This window comes from Aethalodelphis obliquidens, unplaced genomic scaffold (assembly GCF_003676395.1).
Source record: "Aethalodelphis obliquidens isolate GAN/ISIS:26980383/991018 unplaced genomic scaffold, ASM367639v1 scaffold96, whole genome shotgun sequence".
Taxonomy (NCBI): domain Eukaryota; kingdom Metazoa; phylum Chordata; class Mammalia; order Artiodactyla; family Delphinidae; genus Aethalodelphis; species Aethalodelphis obliquidens.
The window spans coordinates 219332-243148 of record NW_020838040.1 but is presented as its reverse complement, the minus strand read 5'-3'; the positions used below and the strand labels follow the sequence as shown (position 1 = coordinate 243148).

General features: G+C 35.6%; 1 protein-coding gene and 1 non-coding gene across 3 annotated transcripts in view; both read left to right on the top strand.

Annotated features, from left to right (window-relative positions):
• Nucleotides 1-23413, top strand: part of GCFC2 (GC-rich sequence DNA-binding factor 2) — a 73189-nt gene extending 49776 nt beyond the window's left edge. Inside the window, exons 9-17 of one of the 2 annotated variants that reach the window (XM_027095940.1) lie at nt 100-212; nt 974-1173; nt 2864-3014; nt 8803-8927; nt 14812-14888; nt 16365-16431; nt 18387-18533; nt 21610-21734; nt 22565-23413. In XM_027095940.1, coding sequence (XP_026951741.1) covers nt 100-212; nt 974-1173; nt 2864-3014; nt 8803-8927; nt 14812-14888; nt 16365-16431; nt 18387-18533; nt 21610-21734; nt 22565-22682 — 1123 coding nt within the window. In that variant the 3' untranslated portion in view covers nt 22683-23413. Of the gene's footprint in view, nt 1-99; nt 213-973; nt 1174-2863; nt 3015-8802; nt 8928-14811; nt 14889-16364; nt 16432-18386; nt 18534-21609; nt 21735-22564 lie in introns of those variants that run through there. The other variant, XM_027095941.1, reaches the window with a different exon arrangement.
• On the top strand, nt 12426-12529 carry LOC113614434 (U6 spliceosomal RNA). The gene has a single exon (XR_003430623.1). It is a non-coding gene; the product is annotated as a U6 spliceosomal RNA (small nuclear RNA).
• Nucleotides 23414-23817: the final 404 nt, after the last annotated feature.

The following is a 23817-nucleotide window of genomic DNA, read 5'->3' as shown; positions in this document are numbered from 1 at the left end:
TTCTGGGTATTTTAAGTAAATGATGACTTTTTGTTTTAAAGCATTTCTTTTCAACAGGAGCTATTTGTTTATTTATTTTTGGTTTATTGCAAAATATAGGGCACAAAGAAGACAAGCAAGGGTTCTTTCTGGGAATTGTACTCATCAGGAAGGAACATCTAGTGATGATGAACTATCTTCAGCAGACATGATGGACTTCCAAAAAACCCAAGGTCAGTTATCAAGTTTCTAATGTGTCTTGAAGTATTGAAATGATGGAAAATGCTTTGCTGTGATTGCCCTTAATTATTTAAGCTATGTAAAATAGTTGGTAAAATTCAGGAAAAAAGGAATACATTTTTTTTTCCATATAAGACTTGTCCTTTCCTCTGAAAAAATGGATAAAATGGAGGAGCATGATGAGTATTCCTTTTCATCTCCTGTTATAAAGGAACCATGAACATTTTTGGCTTCATTTCTCTACTGCATACTTTCTATATTATAATTTTTAATTTAAAATAATTGAATTTCGTAAAGCCCAGTTTTAGCATTATAAGAAGGTAAAATATGTATAGTTGAGTGTGGGCTTTACAGTCAACCAGATGAGTTCAAAGAGGGGATCTAGTCTGTGTGATCATTGGCAGATTCCTTGACTTCACTATATCTGATATTGTTGTTTGTTTGCTTGTTCTTTGTCTGTAAATAGGTAGGCTAGAAACACCTACCTTATAGGAAACATAGTTATGATGATGAAATGAGGTAATGTATTTATAATGTTTTGGCATATAGCAGGGGCTCAATAAATGGCAGACTTTATTAGTGTCAATTGTTACTAAAGTGTTTTTTTAATAAAACCTAATTTATATGTTAACGTCAAAGGATAGTTTTCAGCTCAGTTGATTACATAAGTTATACATAACTATGTTTATAGGAAACAAACTTCAAGATCACAAACTTAAAATGCATAATATACAGAGACTCATTTTCTTCACAGGTGACGTTTTACGGGATCATAAGAAGATTTTTGAAGATGTACACGATGATTTTTGTAATATCCAGAATATTTTATTGAAATTTCAACAATGGCGAGAAAAGTTTCCTGATTCTTATTATGAAGCTTTCATTAGTTTATGCATTCCGAAGCTTTTAAATCCCCTAATACGATTTCAGTTGATTGATTGGAATCCTCTTAAGGTACCTAAGCTTAACATGTGAAAAAAATAATCCTGATCACATTTAGTTACTTAAATCCTCTAGTTATCAGGTTAACTATAAAGTACCATTCCTTTAGAGTTGGAATTGATAATTTGTGCTTTGGAGTAATAGTCTACACTCATCTTTTCTTGGTTCTCACTCTGTTTTTAAGGCTGAGTGACACTTAACATCAGTAAAGGAAACACTTTTTCTTTTAAATCTTCTTCTATGATAAGTTTAAGATCACTCAAAAAAGTAAAGGTAGTATTAGACCTTAAGAATTTTACAGTCTGTTTGAGTGAAATTCAAAATAGGTACCAAGAGTTCTGAAGTTGGAGATGACATAATGGGAATACTTGGCTAGGAAAGCTACAATGAAGATGAGGAATTTAAATGAGGATTTGAAGGATATATAGAATTTAAACAGGAAGACAGAGGAAGGAAAAGGTATTTTATGAAGGTACATAGGGAGAAATACTAGTTTAGTAGAGACTGCATAGATCCTAAATTAAGAGATATGAACTTGTTTTGATAGATAATGGGAGGCGTGACATGATGAAGGTAATGTTTTAGGAAGCCCTGAGCAACAGGCTAACTTGGAGGCTAGGGAGAAAGAGTTGAAGGTATATACTGAAAGGCTATTGCTGTAGCCCAAGTGCAGGGTGAAGAATTCCTCACTTTGGGTGGTAGTGACAAAGGGAAGAGAAAGAAAGTGTTGATTACAAGTGGCGTTATGAAGTAAGAATCAGTAAAATACTGAGAATAAACCTAACACAACATATCAGAAAGATGACCTCAAGATTTGGAGTCTGAGTTATTAGTACAATGGTAGTTCCATTCATAAACATGGTGACTTTTCAGAGAGGAAAACGGTTTTGATGGAAGTTTTACTTTATAGACAATGAAATGTTGATGGGACATCCATGTGGATATGCCTGTTAAGCAAACAGAAACGAGAAAATGAAACTCTAGGAAGAAAGGAGAGCTGAAAATAAAGATTTAACAAAGTAAAGGATGGATCCTTGTCATTTTATCTTCCTCTGCTCTAGTCATGCATGCCTTTAGGCTCTGTGTTAGGGCCATGCAGTGTTCATAGTTTAGGAGCCAAGCTTATCCCTAAGAAAGTGGTAGATAGTTGGTCGGAAAGCAGCCTAGTTGCTAACCACTCCAGCTGAACTAAGTACTCTGTTACATCTAGCAAAGATCTGTTCATTCAGTTATTCAACAAATAATAATTGGCCATCTGCTGTTTGTTTAATAATAAGCTAAACCACATGCAAAGTATATATTTGTGCCAGTGAGATTCGAGAGAGCCAGAAGTGAATTTTGCGTGAGCTAAGTGTATTTTTATAAATAAATTACATGGCTATTTTAACTGCTGTTGTTATAAATGTATACTTTGCTCCTAACAGTACCTGCCATGTAGTAGGCTCTGAACACATAGTGGACATTTCTGGATATGAATGAATGCATGAAACGCAGTGTTCTGTCCTACTGCCTAGACATCATGTCTTAGTCATGTCATCCTGCCTAGCCTTGGTGGTCTAGTACTGTATACATTGGGTTAAAATATGGAATTATTCTCCTTTGATCCTTAGAGAAGCTCTGGTAATTACTGAAAAAGTTAACTATTTAAAAATAAACTAATGTTTAAGAATTTATTTATAACTTAGATAATTTTATTTATAAGTTTGATTCCATAGGTTTAAAACAGATGCCATGGTTCACATCTATAGAAGAATTTATAGATAGCAGTATGGAAGATTCAAAGAAGGAAGATAGTTCTGATAAGAAAATCTTGTCTACTGTCATCAGCAAAACAATTATTCCTCGACTTACAGGTACTGTTTTGTAATCTTGATAAAATTAAATTGTTCTTTGGCAAAGTGTGAGATCATTAATTTCTGTTAACAGTCACAAATTTTTTTGGACGTTTTTGAACACAGCAACTGTAATATGCAGTAAAAAGCAATAGATATTATAATTTAAGCTGATTAAAAAATGCTTGTTTGTACAAGTGATTGGCTATCAAACTCCTGATACTTTTGGATCTTTAGTATTTGTGACATTAGCGTTACTTTTATTTATTTTTTTTTAATTAATTTTATTTTAGGCTGCATTGGGTCTTCATTGCTGCACGCAGGCTTTTCTCTAGTTGGCGGCGAGCGAGCTGTAGAGTGCAGACTCAGTAGTTGTGGCGCACGGGCTTAGTTGCTCTGCGGCATGTGGGATCTTCCCGGACCAGGGCTCAAACCCATGTCCCCTGCATTGGCAGGTGGATTCTTAACCACTGCACCACCAGGGAAGCCCTAACATTACTTTCATTAGTTACTTTTTTATAAGTCATTTTTTAGGGGCACACTTTCATCTCTACTACATGTATTTCTTTCTTTCCCTTAACTTCTCCCCTATGTTTCTTTTTTTTTTTTAAATTTTTATTGGAGTATGGTTGATGTACAATGTTGTGTTAGTTTCAGATGTACAGCAAAGTGAATCAGTTATACATATCCACTCTCTTTTTGGATTCTTTTCCCATATAGGCCATCACAGAGTATTGAGTAGAGTTCCCTGTGCTATACAGTAGGTCCTTATTAGTTATCAATTTTATATATAGTAATATGTACATGTCAATCCCAATCTCTTGATTTACCCCTCCCCCCCATCCCCTGGTAACCATAAGTATGTTTTCCATATCCATGACTCTACTTTTATTTTATAAATAAATTCATTTGTACCCTTATTTTTAGATTCCATATATCAGCGATAACATGTGATATTTGTCTTTGTCTGACTTACTTCACCCAGTATGGCAATCTCTGGGTCCGTCCATGTTGCTGCAGATGGCATTATTTGTTCTTCTTTATGACTGAGTAATATTCCATTGTATATATGTACCACATCTTCTTTATACATTCCTCTGTTGATGGACATTCAGGTTGCTTCCATGTCCTGGCTATTGTAAACAGTGCTGCAGTGAACATTGGGGTGCATGTATCATTTTGAATTATGGTTTTCTCCAGGTATTTGCCCAGGAGTGAGATTGCTGGGTCTTATGGTAGTTATATTTTTAGTTTTTTAAGGGACCTCCCATACTGTTCTCCATAGTGGCTGTACCAATTCACATCCCCATCAACAGTGTAGGAGGGTTCCCTTTTCTCCACACCCCCTCCAGCACTTACTGTTTGTGGACTTTTTGATGATTGCCATTCTGACCGGTGTGAGGTTATACCTCATTGTAGTTTTGATTTGTATTTCTCTAATAATTAGTGATGTTGAGCAGCTTTTCATGTGCTTTTTGGCCATCTGTATGTCTTCTTCTTCGGAGAAATGCCTATGCAGATCTTCTGCCCATTTTTTGGTTGGGTTATTTGTTTTTTTGATATTGAGCTGCATGAGCTGTTTGTATGTTTTGGAGATTAATCCCTTGTTGGTTCCTTCATTTGCAAATATTTTCTCCCATTCTGAGGCTTGTCTCTTTGTTTTGTTTATGGTTTCCTTTGCTGTACAAAAGATTTCAAGTTTAGGGAATTCCCTGGCAGTCCAGTGGTTAGGACTCCATGTTCTCACTTCTGATGTCCTGGGTTTGATCCCTGGCTGGGGAACTGAAATCCCACAAGCCATGTGGCGTGGCCCAAAAAAAGATTTTAAGTTTAATTAGATCCCATTTGTTTATTTTTGTTTTTATTTTCACTGGGAGGTGGATCAAAAAAGATCTTGCTGAAATTTATGTTAGAGACTGTTCTGCCTATGTTTTCCTCTAAGAGTTTTATAGTGGCTGGCCTTACATTTAGGTCTTTAATCCATTTTGAGTTTATTTTTGTGTAGTGTGTTTCTTCTTTCTTTAAAAAACATTACTACATTTCCCTCACATCTGCCACCAGCACTCAGAAGCCCTTGGGCATTGATGCTTGTGCTTCAGTCTGAAGACTTGTTTTATCTGAAATTGTACTTGATAAGGATCTGTTCCACCATGTCACTGAGAATGAATTCTGACAGCAAAGTCTGCAGAACTCTTAAAAGATGAAGCAACTTACTTTATAGTGCTTCTCAGCCAACTTGACTATACTTTAAAGATTTTTTTTCATATAACTTGTAGTGCAATCATGGGTATCTTAGAAAGATAGTACTTTTAACTATTTACTTTTAGCTATTAAGCACTATTGATAGCATAGAATATATGTGCCTCATTTAAGTACTCATCTGGAAACTCCAAATATTTCACTTACAATTAAACAGTTCCTCAAATAAGTAGCATTATGAGAAATTAATACTGTATATTTATTCTCAAGTCCTATCCTGGACCTTCTTCATGAGCTCCCTGGGTAATCCCTGGCATACTCTCCTCTAGTGCCATCTATGTCTGTGTTGCTCAGTATGGTAACCACTAGCAATATGTAGCTATTAAAATATAAATTTCAAATTAGTAAAATTAAAATTCAGTTCTCAGTCACACTAGACACATTTTAAATCTTCAGTAGCCATATATCACTCCTGGCTATCATATTAAATAGTGCAGATGTAAGATGTTTTTTTCCATCATCACAGAAAGTTCTTTTGGATGGTACTATTCTGCTTCATTTTAAATCAAAAAGAACTGGAAGAACAAGTCCAGATGTCTTCTTAGAGCACCAGATCTCTCTTATCAAAGTATCTTCTGAGTACATCTACTTGACAACTTAAGCTCCACATGCAAAATCATACTTGCCATCTTTGCTGCAGACCTGTTCCTCTTATATTCCTTGTCTGGAAAATGGTACCTCCATCTACCCACATATTCAAACCAGAACTTTCAAGTCATCCACTCCGTTTTTCTTACCTCCTTATATAAGCAATTGCCAAGTCTGTTGTTTTTTTCCTTTTTCTAACCCATTTTCTATACAAAAACCATGGTGATCTATCTAAAATATGTCTGATTCTGTCATACCTCACGTAAAACACTTTAATTATTCTTAACTGTCTTTAGGATGAAGTCTAAACTCTTTAACATGCTTTCTAGGCCTTTCAGGATTTTGTCTCTGTTTAGTAGTGCTTTAGCCCCATCTCCTGCCATGCTCGGTTCCTTCTTCCCCTCATTTCCACCTCTACTGGACTTAAGCTATATTCTTCTTGGCCTTTATACCTTCTGCCATCCATCCACTTGACAAATCCCCTAACTCTACCTCTTTCATCTAGCTAATTTCTCCTCATCTTTCAGAACTCAGTATGGACATTACTTCTAGGAACTGGATTAGGCATACCTTTCAGGGTTCCTGTGGCACTCTGAACTCATACTTAGGGTGGCATCTATGCATTAAATTATAATTGCTTACCTAAATGTTTGTATTTGCCATTAGCCAGAATTGTTCAGAGGCAGTTACCTAGTCTTACTTATTGCTTTGTTTCCTGTTGTTAATGTTAGGCACATAGTAGGCTCTCAGTATTAGTTGACCAAATATTTCTAAGATTATTACAAGCCTAACCTTCTAGATGCCTGAGAAATCACTGTTTTATATTTGACCTGGGATGTTTCTTTTTAACCTATTTACATTTTTAAAAGTTATTTAGGGCTTCCCTGGTGGCGCAGTGGTTGAGAGTCCGCCTGCCAATGCAGGGGACACGGGTTCGTGCCCCGGTCTGGGAAAGATCCCACATGCCGCGGAGCAGCTGGGCCCGTGAGCCATGGCCGTTGAGCCTGCGCGTCTGGAACCTGTGCTCTGCAACAGGAGAGGCCACAACAGTGAGAGGCCCGCGTACCGCAAAGAAAAATTTAAAAAGTTATTTAACATGTATTTTACAAGGGTCAAGCACAGTTGTTACTTCAGTGTATACAACAATGAACAAAATAATAATCCCTGCTCTCATGGAGCTTACATTCCATGAAGAAGACAAAGGATAATAAGATAAATAAATAAAATCTAGAGTATGTGGGTTAAAAGGGCCAAGGAGAAAAATAAAGTAAGGGAAAGAGATACAAATTATGAAAGAGTAGTGCAATTTAAAATAGGCTGGCCAGGGAAAGCTTTCCTGGGAAGGTCACAAATGAGCAGATTCCAAAAGGAAGTAAAGAAGTGGGCCATGTGAATATCTGAGGTAACAGCATCCAAGGCAGCAGAAACAGCAAGTACAAAGGCCCTGAGGCAGGAGCTAGCCTGATTTGCTTGAAAAACAGCACATAAGCCAGGGTAACTTTAGTAGAGTGAGCAAGGGGGAGACTAAGAAGAGGTGAGCAGGATGACTGGCTGTGTCATATGGGGCCTTATAATCATTTGTAAGGACTTTTACTTAAGTGAAAGAGTGAGAAGCAGTTGGAGAGTTTAGAGCAGAGAAGTGACGAGATCTGCCTTAACATTTTAACAGAATTACTCTGGTTATTGTGTTGAGAATGAACTGTAGGCAGCCCAGTTAGGAAACTTTTGCAGTAATCCAAGCAACAGATGATAGTAGCTTAGGCTTGAGTGTTAAAAGTGGAGGTGGCTGGAAAGTGGTTGAATTCTGTATAAAGTATAAATATAAATAGGAAAGAGAAGGTAAGTGACCAGAGTCCTGAGGTACTCCAGCATTTAGAAAGTCAACAAGATGACAAACAGACAGTAAAGGAGACCAGAGAGGTAGGTGGGAAACGGGAGTAGTATCCTGGAAGCCAAGTAAAGAAAAGTGTTGCAATTGTTGCTGATAAATCAGATGGGGAGTAGAATCAACCATTAGATTTTACAAATGTGAAGGTTATCTGTGACTTAGTAAGAGTAGTTTAGGAGAATAGTTGGAGGTAAGGCCTAACTGAAGTGAATTCAGGAGTTTGAGGAGAGAAAATGGAGATAGGAAGTTTTTTAAGTAATTTTGTTATAAAATGAAGCAAAGAAGTAAAACAGCACTGGAGGGGAAAGTAGGGTCAGGAGAGGGATTATTTTTAATACAAGAGAAATAATTGTAGACTGATAGAAAAGATCCAGTGGAAATGAGAGGGCAGAATTCCGGGAACAGGATCTTCAAGAAAGCCAAAGGGGTTGGGGTCTTTTGTACAAATGAAGTGTTGGCCTTGGCAAGGAGTGTAGTGCTTCGTCCATAGGAACAGGAGACAAGTTAGAGTTTATGAGCACAGGTGCTTGTAGTTGTGTACATGCTGTAGGAGGACCTTGTGGAGCTTCTCTTCGGATTGATTCTATTTTTCTCATCAAATGGGGAAGTAATCAGCTGAGAGTGAGAGCAAGTGTGGAGAAAAGAAAACATAAGAAGTAGTCATCTGGAAGAGTCCATTAACTGAGAGCAAGGAGGAAGGATAAGGCAGGAAATAATTGTCTAGGCCAGAGGGAAGGAGAATGGGCCAGGGAAACAGAATGTGATTGCTGGGCAGCAGTAAGGTCTCACTGGAGTTTCATGGTGATCAATTTAAAGTGTATTTTTTTCCAGCCATGTTTTAGCTGCATGGTTGCAGGCACAGATGCTGTGACAAGGTGATTTAACTAGGGTTGCAGTTGAGCCAGACTGCAACAACAGAGAGTGTATGCAAATACATAATGGTACTGATTGTCATGGATTTTAAACCATATAAGGAGGGAAGTAGTGTTTGCTGAAGGCCTCAATTGTTTATATGTGACAAGCAAAGCTCAATCTAGTAACTAAATTGTGCACCACCAAAAATTTTTGTTTCAGACTTTGTAGAATTCATTTGGGATCCCTTGTCAACCTCACAGACAACAAATTTAATAACACAGAGCAGAATGATTTTTGAAGAACATTCCACTTGTGAAAATGAAGTTATTAGTAAAGGCAAACAGGTAATAATTTCTAGAATTATGAATTTCTTGATATATTTGTAAATCAATAAAATTTATTATAAATCTTTGTTTACGGAAGATGCAGACGTAATTATCAGAAAACTATTTAGGGAAAAATATTTAGGATTGACCATTCTTTGCTCTTTATAATTAATAAGATGAAAGAATACACCTTGATATTTCTGAACACTCTTACAGGAATGGTAATGCTTATAAAAGGATACACATACATTCAATAAGATCCAGATTATTACTTTCATTCTTATTAGCTTATTTCTCTCTGTTCAGTGGTCTGATTTGTGTTCTCATGGCCCAGCCAGCTGTCTTTCAGGTTTGTGAATATACATTGGCCCTGCAGAAATGAAAAGGCATAAATATATTAGTGCAAATTCATTCCTTCTAAAAGAAAAAAATACTAATTACCTTTGTTTTTTGGCAAAAGTGTAGTTCACTGAACATAAGACATAAAGAGGAAGGAAATTTTTAGAGGCTCTTTTGAGAATGTTGAATCTTACTCTTATTGTAGTACTCTTTTTTATAATTCTGTTTGTTGATAATATTGTATACTCATGCAGTTAAATAAGTAAACCAATTTTACGTTGAGTTTTAAGAGAATTAAGAGAGAGACTGACAGACTGGAGGGTACCCAGAGTGGAATAACCAAGATGGTTGAAAAAGCAAGGAGACGTGTCATATTCATATTCTGAACACCAGTAAGTTTTAGCACTTGAAATTGCTGTCATGAAGGAGGGAAGTTGTAAGAAATAAGAGGGAGAATAGGGATACCAGCATGATTCTGCCTTTAAGAAGCATGTTATCTTAGAGGAAACAAGATGTACATAAACTGTTATTTCAAATAGGAAGTAAGTGGGAGTGACCAGGAGCACTTGTTTATCTAACTCCTGCTATGTACTAGGCACTCTGTTAGGTCTTATTCTTGTATCATCCCACTTAGTCCCAGCAATCCTATTAACAACGGTGATAGCTTAATCTTACAGTTGAAGAATCTGAATCTTGAAAAGTTGTTCACAGTAAAGCCTTGAGTCAGAACTAGGATTTGTACCTTGGTTATTAGTCTTTAAAGCCCAGGCTCATCTCACTGACCACATTGCCTCCCCATGAGTGGCCCAGATAAAGGGCTATGAACCTCAAAAGAGAGGCAGGAGAGAGAATTTACTTTCTGCAGTGAAAGAATTTTTGTTAGACGTGGCATTTGAGCAGGGACCTGAAGGAAGGAATAGGATTTGAACAGTAGCAACTGATGGAGAAAGGGCATTTTCCACTTACCCCAACAGGATAAAAACATGTGAAAATCATGCAGGAATTAGAGAGATTCAACTAAAAAGAAGATGTGCATAGAGATAGTGTTTATATTTGAAGAAGGAATAGATTTATTCTGTGTTGTTATAAAGCATAGAACCAAGATTAGTAGGTTAGAGCTACAAGGAAGCAGCTATATAGTCCTGTATTTGCTCTCTATGTGGGATTATTTAACTATAGCCCAAATGTAAATAGTGCTTTGCCATTTTTTAAACACTTTCACATTTTCTCATTTGATCCTCGCAACCTTGTAAAATGTGTTGACTTTAATTGCATTTTACAGGTGAAGGAGCTGGGGCCCAGAGTTCCAAGTCACTTTTAAAAGATTAAAGTGGCAGGCCCAGCACTTTGTAACCACTAAAGTCTTTCAGTGGTATTATGGATTCACTCATGAAGTCTTTATACTGGTAATTTTAATTCTGGAAGCCATCCCACTCTGAATGTTGAAAATGGGGTCTTTGCATTCGTAGGAGACTAGAACTACATGAGGACTTTCAACTTTGGCACTCTTGGCATTTGGAACAGATAGTTCTTTGTGGGAGGCTGTCCTATGCATTAAGATCCCCTGGTCTCTACTCACTAGATGCCAGTAGCACTTCCCCGTCTTGACAACCAAAAATATCTCTAGACTTTAAATATTCTGAGGCATGGCAGAATTATCCCTACTTGAGAGTCAGTGTACTACGTAATATTCCAGGTTAGTAACACAGTTTGCCAGTGATTTGTTTCAGTGATATTTAAGAATTGAAGAGAATGAGAAAGGTTCCAGAAGAACAAGTCAGACAGCATAGTTCCTGATTTTGAAGTGAAAAACAAATGATTCTGTAAACTAATGTCTGGTGAGAATAGTTTTGATTCTGGTTAATGTTCTAAAATAGATTATTACAGAGATGGATTACGAGCACTTAAAATAAGAAAGCAGTGTTTACTGTAATCTTTCATTGATGGGGTTCCTAAATACAAACAACTGTTTATCAAAGCATATTCTTCCATATTATCTCAGTTACTTTCACTGATAAATAAGGTACTGTACAGGTACAGTAGATAATGTATTTAAATATGTTAAGATTTTCTTACGGATCAAATGGGAAAAGATATGGTATAGTCAGATATACAGAAAACTGGTAGAGTATACCTAAAGAATACTGACCCATAGGGCCAGAATCTTCTCAGCTTTGTCCTGTTCAGTATTTTTATTGAACTGGATGAAGATGTAAAATACATGCTAATAAAATTTCTCAATGGCAGAAAGCTAGGAATTCTGTCATAGATCTATGGATAAAAGAATTAGAATCCAAAAGAATTTCAAAATACTGAGAAAATGGACTGACTCTCAAAACATAAAATGTAAAAGGAATATACATATGTCCTACCATTGTGTTCAAAAATTCAACTGCATAAATACAAGATGGGAGAGGCAAGCTTTGAAGCAACCATAGGTAACAGAGAGGGATTATAATCAACCATAAACCCAATATGAGTCAACAGTGTCACTTGAGTAGCAGAAAGACTAATGGGAGTTCATCCTACTAGGTGTCTGCTCTTTTGAGTAAAAATGTTGTATGTGCTTTCCTCACAAGTAAGACTTCCCTGGGTATTTTGCATTTAATTTTAGGTTAAAGTATATTAAATGGAGAGTGTCTAAGATGGTATGGGAAAGAGAAAATGTAGAAAAGTGAGATATCAATCTTAAACCTGAAGAGTTTTCATAGGGAAGGATGATTAGATTTGCTCTGCATGATCCTGAGAAGTAACCGGGACCAACGTATGGAAGGTGTAGTAGGGGAGAGAAGTTTGTTTCTCATTAACTGAAATCTAATAGTCAAAAGATGCCCGAAGTTATGCACAGCCTCAGGGGATAGTGCATAGGTTGGTTGACCGGTTAGTGGAAATGTGAAAGTGACATCAGATGAATGCTTAGATAGATGGGTAGTTTTCAAATTTCTTTTTCTATCCACAGAAACTTTTCAAATAAAGTCTTACACATCCCTGTACACAGACACACACAAAAGTAATGCTGCTCTTGCTGTGGTGAGCACCTACTCTCATTCTCCCCTGAGGGCCTCAACATCTGCCCATGCCACCCAGGATTATCACTATGGATATGCAGAGCATCATAAAAACTACCAGCCAGAGCTTTTAAGTGCCTTTTCAGAGCTGTTTTAGAGTCTCTATACAGTGCTCACTTCGGCAACACACATACTAAAATTGGAATGATACACAGATTAGGATGGCCCCTGTGCAAGGGTGACACACAGATTCATGAAGCATCCCATATTTTTATCATGTGTGTGAAACTTTTGAAAATTGTAAAGCATTGTAGAATTTAAAGAACCTTTCAATAAGAAAATAAAAATAATAAAATAAAAATAAAGTCTGTGTACAGAAGTGTCTGTAGTTGTTAAAACTTTACGCTTTAGAGAACTTTGTTTTTCCACCAAAGATATTTTACTACTTGGAAAAGTTAATGAGCTCCAAGTTATAAAATATGTGAATTTAAGTTTTCTTTTGTTTTAAACAATTATTTAGAAATAATGGCAAACTTACAGAAAACTCTCATGATTAAAAATAGCATATTCATAGGCCTTTTACCCAGATTGACTTGTCGTTAATATTTTGCCCCATTTGCATTAGTGTTTGCTCTCCCATTAGATATACACACACACACACAATTTTTTTTCTCCTGAACACTTTGAGAGTAAGTTGCATATTTGCTAAGGATAGTCTGTTACATAACCATAGTACAGTTAGCAATTTCAGTAAATTTAACAGTACTTAATCTACCATCCATATTCTACTTCTGTCATTTGACTCAATAAAGTCCTTTATAGCATTTTTTAGAGAACTATTTTTAAGAAACAAAAATTAATATGGAAATATTTATCAAGGCTGAGATTCAAAATCATTTACATTAAGTGGAAAAAAATCAAAGCATAATTGTATTTTAAAAGAATTCAAGAGGGCTTCCCTGGTGGCGCAGTGGTTGAGAGTCCGCCTGCCGATGCAGGGGACACAGGTTCGTGCCCCAGTCCGGGAAGATCCCACATACCGCGGAGCGGCTGGGCCCGTGAGCCATGGCCGCTGAGCCTGCACGTCCAGAGCCTGTGCTCCGCAACGGGAGAGGCCACAACAGTGAGAGGCCCACGTACCACAAAAAAAAAATAAAATAAAATAAAAGAATTCAAAATGTTTGAGAGAGTAAAAGAAAATTGAGTTTTTGTTTTTAATGTTAATATTGATATGCAGCCATTTGAGGAATATGTTACAGATATTTAAGTGAAAAGAGAAACAGGACTTCAGTTAGATACACCTTTTATGAAAAAATATATTTGGTTGAATTCTACATTTATGAGTAACTTGCTTAGTATAGGGTATATGACAGCTTAATTTGTGCTACACACATTGTCACTGACTTAAAAAAATAACTTTCCCTCTAATATGTAGTATGCCGTTTCCATTTTTCAAATATGGATTCCTTTTTTAAGTGTAAGACCAGTATCTTATTATAGAAATTTTTATCCTAGTATAAAGACTGATACCGCTGTAGGATATTTTCAGCCTACCTTTTATTTCAGAATTTTAATACTAATGGACATGTACACTTGTATCCTACTTCTTCCACTTAAATATTAAACATTTAAATTTGCATGTTACTACAGTCTTCGTAAACTTTAGCTAAATATTTCATGCACTGGATGGACATAACATGATGTCCTTAAAAGTTCCCATGATTCAATGTTTTGGTTATTTTCAATTTTTGATACACAAACAATAAAATGAATTTGCCAAAGTGAATATACTATGTCAAAGGATATTGACAAACCAGTGAAGAAACCATATTTATAAAGCATCTACAAATCAATAAGAGATAGAACCTAATTTAAATTAAAAAAAAAAAACATATGTAGACAAGCATCTTAATTGGATACTTTGCAAAGGGACATATCCAAATGGTAAATAAGAATATGAGAAGATGCTTAACATCAGATTACTCAATAGGAAAATAAAAATTAAAACATAATAAAATATGACTACATACTCACCAGAATTGCAAGTATTTAAAAACCCTAAAAATACCAGGATTTAGTAAGGGTGTAGAGAAACAGGATTTCTCATACATGGCTAGTGGGAATATAAATGGCATACCACTATTTCAGAAAACAATTTGGCATTCTGTACAAAGTTGAACATATAAACATGAACTGTATTCCAGCAGTTCTATCTCTACATATGCCCATTAGAATTGTATGCCCATGCATACTAAAAGACATGTTCTACAAGAACTTTTATAGCAACGTGATTCATAGTAACCCCTAAACTGAAGACCATCTAAATAAATGTTCCATCATGCAACAGAATATTGTGCTGCAGTGAAAAGGCACCAACTACTGCAACATGCAACACCATGGATGAACGAAGTTTTCTTGTACCTAGTTGATAGTTATTTTAACACCTAAGTCTGTGAGTGTGTACAAATTTGCACTATTCTGTTAAAATTGCTTCTTTTGGTAAACACATTTCTACCTATAACTATCAGTGATGCTTTTAAATTTTTTAAAAATAGGATTTACTTAAACCCATTGTTTCAAGAATGAAGAAGGCAATAGATGATGATGTTTTTATTCCTCTATATCCAGAGAGGTAAGAGTTGCTAATTTCTAGATTTTATGAAATAGTTACTCCTGTAATACAGATTCATTTAAGAATGTAATGTAGAAGACACTAAATGTATTAAGTGTTTACAAAACACACATAACCTATTAGGATGCAAATTGAGATTTCAACAAATATTTTTCAGTCACCTTTTATATTGCCGTGTATGATGTCTGGCACTTGGACATAGGTTTTAGGGGGGTTTTTTGGTTGGGGGTGGTGGTTAATGATATTCCTAAGAACATGACAGTTGGCATGGCAGAGTGCTTAGAACCACAGATTCTGGAGCCCAGATTCACCATTACTAGATATTTGACCTTGGGCCTTTCTGTGCATCAGTGTCCTTGTATATAAAATTGGGCATTACATTAATGCCTACCTCACAGGACATTGTGAAGATGAAGAGAGTGCTCAGAACAATGCCTGACACGGAAAGCCCAGCATAAGGCCTGGAACATCACTGAGGGGCCAGAAACTGCATCTTTGAATTCTGTATTTACCTTTAAATGATCAAACAAGTAGTATTTGATGCATATTCTTACATTTGTTAAGAAGGCATCAGTTATAGTAATGGATCATGAACTGAAGCTGTAGAGTACTTACAGGATGGAAGAGCTGTATGGAAAGAAAAGAAAGGAACTTCTAAGCTTGCTAGTTAATGTGAATCCTGAAGAGATGCCTGCATGTAAAAATTCCCCCCCAGTAAGGTTTGTAATATTTTAGATAAGTAATATAGTCCCATGGTTAAAAAGTATGAATGTGTATTTTTAAACTTTGTTTATGTTTAAAAGGAAAAGTCTTACTCCCTCCCATTCCTGACCTCCATCCACCCAGTTTTTGACCTTCCTTCTCTGTACACATACATGCATGCAAGAATGCCCAATGTTGGTAATTTTTTTTACCTTTTCAGAATTTCTTTATGCAATTAGAATTAAATACTTATAGAATTTTAATACTTATAATGCAATTAGAATTAATCTTATTTTCCTCTCCTTTTTTATATATTTACTTATAAAGTAAGTATATTGTAGTCATAACCATTGTTTTGTACCTTACTTTTTTGACTTAGTACATCTTTGAGATCTTTTTATGACATCACATAAGTTGTTTCCTCAGTCTTTTTTAAGCTGCACAATATGCCATTATATAGATGTACTGTAATTGACGAGAATGTAAGCAGTAAACCATTACTAACAATGTTGGGAATAATTTTACGGACATATTATTCTGTACATGTGGAAATGTATCTACAGAAGGCATTCTCAGACATGGATTTATTGAGTCAAAGTGTGCATGCATTTGTAATTTTAGTAGATATCACCAGAGCACCTCCTTTTATATTCTGTTAAGGCTTAGTTTGGTTGATTTTAAAAAAACAAAACCATTCAGGTTTTTAAACTCTGTTTCTGAAAGAAGAACAGTCATTTGCATTTTCTTCTTTCTCTTTCTTTTGCTTCAAATTAGTGCTGTAGAAAACAGAATGTCACCACATTCAAAGTTCCAAGAAAGACAGTTCTGGTCAGGTCTAAAGGTAAGCAGAAAACGGCAGAAATAAAAATAATTGTTTTTATTTTTTAAAAAGTTTACTATAGAGTGAAGATCAGCAAAATTCTGTAAAGGACCAGACAGTAAATATTTTAGGCTTTGTAGGTCATATGGTCTCTGTTGAACTGTTCAGCTCCGCCACTGTAGTACAAACAGTCATAGACAATATGTAAACAAATGAGCGCATGTCTTTGGTTCAGTAAGCTTTACTGTCATTTAAAATTATAAAAACCATTCTTGGGACTTCCCTGGCAGTCCAGTGGTTAAGACTCCACGCTCCCAATGCAGGGGCCTGGGGGTTTGATCCCTGGTCAGGGAACTAGATCTCCCATGCTGCAACTAAGAGTCCGCATGCCACAACCTAAAGAGCCCACGTGCCACAGTCCCGCATGCTGCAATGAAGATCCCTCATGCCGCAACTAAGACCTGACGCAGCCAAATAAATAAATACTTTAATACATACATAAATAAATAAATAAACATTCTTAGTTCACCAACTCTACGAAAACAGGCAGTAAGCTGTATTTATATCACAAGCCATAGTTGTCTCACCCCTAGTCTAAATGATACAGGATGAAGTTGGTGCTAAGTCAGTGACAAAGGAAGGTAAGGAAAAGATGGATTCAAAAGATATTAATTACGTATGAAGAACGTAGGGTGTTAGTCAAGTTTTTGACTTTGGCAACCTGGTAACTTATGATGACATTCTTTGAGGGTGTTGGAGGGGTTACAAGAAGAAGAAAAGGTTTGGGAGGAGAGATAAGATCTGTTTTGGACATAGTGAATTTAATATCTATGGGACAAATGGAGGCAATTGGATATATGATTCTGAATTGCAGGGGACAGATCTGAGCTGGAGATTTGGGAGTCAACCACATATAGGCAATATTTGGAGGCATGGTCATGAATGACAACCTCTGAGGAGATTGCGTGAAGCATGAGAAGAAGGCTAAGGATAGACCCTTAGGAGATACTGAGATAAGAGGTGGGCAGAGAAAGTGGAGTCTTCAGAGAGGCCTTAAGAATGAGTTGTGAAACTAAGAATGATCATAAGAGAGTGGCATCAGGGAAACTAAGTGAAGGGCCTTCAAGAACGAAGACAGAGCGTTAATGCCACTGAAGAGAATTAGAAAGAAGACAAATTTTTTTACTGGATTTGATGATGATAAGGTAGTGGGTGACCTCAGCAAGAACAATTTTGATAGGGTGAATCAATACTTGTCATGTGGTTGAGTCAGGGAAAAGGCTTTTCAAGAAGAGGGAGCAACATCAAAAATGACATTGTGAAAAGGCATTGCATATTAGTACAATTGGATGTAGTTTAGCACCTAGCGTGATACATATATTACTGGAAAGAAAGTGGAAGATACCATAAAATTCACAGAAAGATCTGCATTTAGAGGAGGGAAATGCAACCCATGTTACTTTTATTAGATTTTCTAAAAAGTATTTTACCCAAGGTATCTCCAAAGTCACAGGTTATTATTAATCTTATTTTCTATATTAGAGCAGTGAGGTTCTCAGGTTTGATTGATTTCTGAAGGTCACACATTGGTAACAGTAACACAGGCTTTAACAGCAGTGCTTTTATGAATCCTGAGGTCCTGTGGTCTTGTATCTGATGGCCCGAGCCTCCAGGAGAGTATGGATTGAGAAGGAAGATTATTGATCAGGAAAGGCTCCAGCAAGGTAATTTGAAATAGATTTTGAGTGGTTGTCCTAAAAAAATGAAAATAGGATGAACAAATATATGGAGGTTGGAAAGAATCAAGTGTTTATTCAGAAATGTTTTCTGTTGATTCTAAAATTTACAGTTCCAACAGTGCCAATTGTAGTGAGAGTTTAAAAGAGTTTGACCAACTTTTTATGTTTGTTGGATACTATTACAGTTTTCCTTTGGAGAAAAGGTACATAGTCACTTGACATTTTATTGTGTTTTAGCTCTTCCGCAATATTCTTCTTTGGAATGAACTCCTCCCAGAAGACACTTTGCAAGAGCTAGGACTAGGGAAGCTGCTGAATCGTTATCTTATTATAGCTCTTCTCAATGCCATACCTGGGCCAGATGTTGTTAAAAAGTGCAACCAGGTAAGTTGTGTAGAAACTGATTCTAATTTTATCATTTTTAAAATTTAATTATTAAAATCAATTTTGTAGCAAAATAATTAAAATTATGGTACTCACATTAACAACAAATTAATTTAACAGACTAGAAACCCAGAAGAACCCAGTATTTTAAAAAAGTATACTGGTTAACTGTTTACAAAATGAATGTTAGATCCTCACCTCTCACTACATACCAATGTAAATTACAGGTGAAGTAAAGAATTAAGTGTAAAAAAAATGAAACTATAAAATATTGTACTAAGAAGATAAATGACTATACCTGATGTTAAGGGAGTCCTTTCTGAACTTAAAAGCAAAAATGGTGAGAAAAAATAATAGATTTGACAAAAATATAAAACTTCAGTAAACCAAAAATGTATCAGGATTATTTGATTATTGTTAAAACTGGAAGATGGGTTCACTGGGCTCACTATACTTACTCTTTCTCCTGTTGTTTATGTTTGAAATTTTCTATAACGAAAAGTTAAAAAGAAAGTTGAAAAACAGAAAAATAAGTTACAATGCATAATGAGGATAAATACCCACATTTTTAAAAAGCAGTAAACAATTCAAATATTCTTATTGAAAATGACCCAAAGACATGCAACATGGTGAATTGCCTAATTCACCAAACAAGAATATGCAAAGATAACTTCTAAACATGTGGAAAATATTAACAATACTAATAATCAGAGAATTGCAAATAATACAGTAAGGATATTGTTTTTACCTGTTATGCTGGCAAATTTTTTGCTGTTATTTCCATTATAATTTCCAGTATTGTCGTAAGCACAGGGAAACAACAGCCCCACATCATTCCAGGGATACCATTCATCTAGAACGTATGGAGTGGCAATTCTGGGAAATAGTTTTTGCATTATGGAAAGAGGAATACAATTCTGGAAACTATTTTGGCATGATTGATATAAAACCTTTAAAGTTTATACCCTTTTACTCAGCAGTTTTACTTCTAGGAAATTATCCTATGTTAAAAAATCAGATGTGCATAAAGGTTTCTACGTACAAAGAATAGTATTGTAGCGTTATTTATAATAGCTGACAGTTGGAAAGAACCTAAATGTCTAAAAACATTAGTGTCTATCCATAAGATAAAAGTCATGAGGAAAACATTTTAAGAATGTGGGAAAATATTTACATTCTTAAATAAAATTTTTAAAAATATAAATATATATGTAATATTAGATAGCAGTTCCTAGACAACCTCCATTTTTCTAGCTGTGGTTTTTATTTCATGTAGTTTTAAACTACATTATCTACCAGAAATTTCAATCATCATCCATCCTATGTGTGTTTCAGGTTTCAGTTTAGTTCTCTTTGACCGTAGGCTCTACTATGCAGAAGTAAGGAAGAGGATATATGACATTCTCTCCACAGCTTGTGGCCAGAAAACCAGACCAAGACAATGTGTTTATAAGTCCCAGGATCATTTATGGAAAAGCTAGATAGTTCCTTCAGAATTTTATTGAGACTTGTGGTACAAAACAAGGGGAAAGCAAGGGCAAATGACATTAAATTCCAAGCCAGTAAGGGCTGGTTTTTAAACTTTAAAAAGATACAGTTTGCATGATAAGACTTATAGGACTTTCTGCCTTAGGCAATCAGTGTGTCTGTATTTTTTCTGGATAATTGATAAAGGTGATTAAAAAATAGGGTAAATCATTTTCCTCAACTGTGTTTTCAGTGTTGACCAGTCAGATTTATTTTAGAAAGAGTGCATTCCAGAACTTTCATTTAACATATTTTATAATATATATATGGTGCAACTTTCTACTTTCTAGAAGTACGTACTGATCTTGATCTTACCAACTATAGCAAAACCAAGAATTTCTTTAAATAGTATGATCTCAGATTTTTCCTTGCTCCCATTCTCTCTCCTTTTTTAAAAAAATTCTTCCTTCTGCTATGAGGACGTTTTTCTTTTCTTTTTTATTTTGTTAACATTTTTCTTTTTTTCCAAACCTTTTCCCCAAATCATGCATTACCTTTAACATGATGATGGTAAGTGTTGTTTGGGGTTATTTTCCCCCCCAAAAGAAAAAAAATGAATGCACATACATTGACTCTTTATGCTGCCATGGACATTTAAAGAAATGTATTAAATTACAAGAAAATCAAAACCATAATTAATTTTTTTCACTCAGTGTATCTTAGAATGACCTTGATTTATTTCTTCATGTAGATTATACACAAACTCACCCAATTTCTTACTGTGAAATCATATTAAATGTACCTATTTTGGGCTTCCCTGGTGGCGCAGTGGTTGAGAGTCCGCCTGCCGATGCAGGGGACACGGGTTCGTGCCCTGCGGTTCGGGAAGATCCCATGTGCCGCGGAGCGGCTGGGCCCGTGAGCCATGGCCGCTGAGCCTGCGCGTCCGGAGCCTGTGCTCCGCAACGGGAGAGGCCACAGAAGTGAGAGGCCCGCATACCGCAGAAGAAAAAAAAAAAAAAGTACCTATTTTATACAGTTGACCCTTGAACAACACAGGTTTGAACTGCATGGGTCCACTTCTACATGGATTGTTTCAATAAATACATACTAGAGTACTACACAATCCACAGTTGGTTGAATCCTTGGATGCCGAACCACAGATATGGAGGGCCGACTGTAAAGTTAATACACTGGTTTTCGACTGCGAATGGGTCACTGCCCGTAACCCCCTGCATTGTTTAAGGGTCAAATGTAGGTATGTTAACTAAAAGTATTTTGTGTCTACACATTTCTGGTGTTTAGTTATAAATGTTTTGTACAATTTAGTCGCTCAGGAATACAGAGTATTGAAAGTATTACAAGTACTAGGAAGTATTTATAAAGAGTAGTCTATTTTAAGCTCTCGGTATCAAAATATGATTTTTTTTTAAGTATAAAACCTTGACAGAAAAAGGGGAAATTCTCAAAAGTTATTTAACCATGAACTATAAAATGGAAGAATAATACTCAACCAACATGAGTACTATGAGGATTAAATGAAATTATGTTAGCTAAAGTCCTTAGATAATAACTGTCATTATTAAAAATAATGTGTTTCGATTATCAGATAGCAGCATGTTTACCAGAAAAATGGTTCCAAAATTCTGCCATGAGAACATCTATTCCCCAGCTAGAAAACTTCATCCAGTTTTTACTGCAGTCTGCACGTAAATTATCTACAAGTGAAATCAGGTAATGCATATTTTATTTGTACCTCCATAAGCATAGTTTAGGGTTCCATTCTTAGCAATTTTTAGAAAGATTTGTACTTTACTTTTAAAAATCTAAGACTGTCACTGAAGAGTTAGGAGATATTTTCATGTATGATCTTTAGAATCACTCAATATTTTATATTCACACCTCATGCATATTAGTTCATATTTTTAAATGTAAATCTCTTCCAAAATAAGCACTTCCAGAAAACTATATCACAGGGGAATTTAAAATTAAAACTATAAATCAAAAGCCTCTTATCAAGCATGTTTTAAATGTCTTCTTAATTTTCCTAGCCATTTCAAAATCTCAACATTTGTTATGTACAGGTCTGCAACCTGGCATTTACCCAGCAGTAGCTAGATCTCTGTTTTGGATATCTCATTCACAGCACTAGATGTTTAAGGATTTACATACAGTGGTATTCTGGTAAACCACCTCTCCAAAAAGAAAAAAAGTTAAAACCTCAAATTGTAGCATTTGATGATATCTGTGGATAAATACTGCTGCCAGGATAGCCCATATAAGCTGCTGGTAGCAGCAAACCACAAGTCAGATTTCTGATAGATTTGATCTATGCTTTTCTCCTTTTTTATAGTCATTCACATTAAAATTTGCCAGAATACATCCACTAATAGTCTGTATTGGAACTTCATGATTATGTGGAGAAGGTAGCATCTAAATATTTTATGCTATCTTAGATATTGGCATAAGGTAAAGTTTTTGTTTCAGATTAACTACTTATGATTCACTGTGCCCTTACACATTGCATTTCTAAAAGGGAAAATGCTTTTTTGTTTTTTTTTCAGGGATGAAGTCAAAGAAATAATTCTTATTCTGGTGAAAATAAAAGCTTTGAATCAAGCAGAATCCTTCATAGAAGAATATCACCTAGACCATCTTAAATCAGTAATTGAAGAAGTTTGAGTGAACTTTATAGGAAAGTACTAAAATGAGGTTTTAATATAGTCACACTTGGCTCTTTTGCTTGGAGAAAGAAGGAAAAAAAGAAAAAATGTTGCCACTTCTTTATTCCCAGTAATGGAGGGGAGGATTTGCAACACCCAAAAAGCAGGACTCTGTCTTTCCATTCCTTCCACCTTCTACCTTCTGGTATCATGAAAGGCTGCCCCTTTTTTTTGCAGTGTTTGCAGGAATTAGACACACAGGAACAATAAGAGTTTAACATATTTCCATTTCCATTTGATTTTTCCATCGACTTTTCCAGCTTAAGAAAGGAGTTGAAGGAAGCTTGTTATAGCTGTTTTGGCCTTGGATGGTCTTCTGTCCTGAACCATAAAAACCTCTTTTAGTTCTCTTCATTTTAACTATCTCTGTTTACAGATGAGTTTAAATGAAAATCTTAATCGGGATGAATTACTTGTTAAGTATTCTGATTAAGGCATTTTAGGGCTTTTGATAACTAATGCTTGTCAAATTGTTCTTCAGAAATGTGTACCAATGTATTGTACCAACAGAAGTCTAAGAAAGGTCAATGAATCTCTACCAGCAATAGGTATTTTCTTTTTTTTAACTCACTTGCACTTAATAGGTGAAAAAAATCTTATTTTAATGATTTGTTTTGGCTATTAGAGAGTGACTACTTGTCTTTTGGCCATTTGTAATTCTTTTTGAAATATCTGTTCATCTTTTTCTTATGGATTTGTAAGAGCTTTATATTTTAAAGATACTGATGTTCTGGGAATTCCCTGGCATCCAGTGGTTGGGACTCTGCACTTTCACTGCCGAGGTCACAGGTTCGATCCCTGGTCGGGGAACTAAGATCCCGCAAGCCACACAGCACGGCCAAAAATAAAAACAAAAACAAAACAAAGATACCCATGTTTTGAATGTGCTATGTTATAGTTTCCCTCATTTGCCATTTTCTTTAAATTTGTGTATGTTTTTGGTGTACTGTTATCACTTGTTAGGTAGTTACTATTTTTTGTTGTGGTTTTTTTGTCATTGGTGGTAGGCCTAGACAGGAAACAAATTTTTTTTTTTGACATCTTTATTGGGGTATAATTGCTTTACAATGGTGTGTTAGTTTCTGCCTTACAAC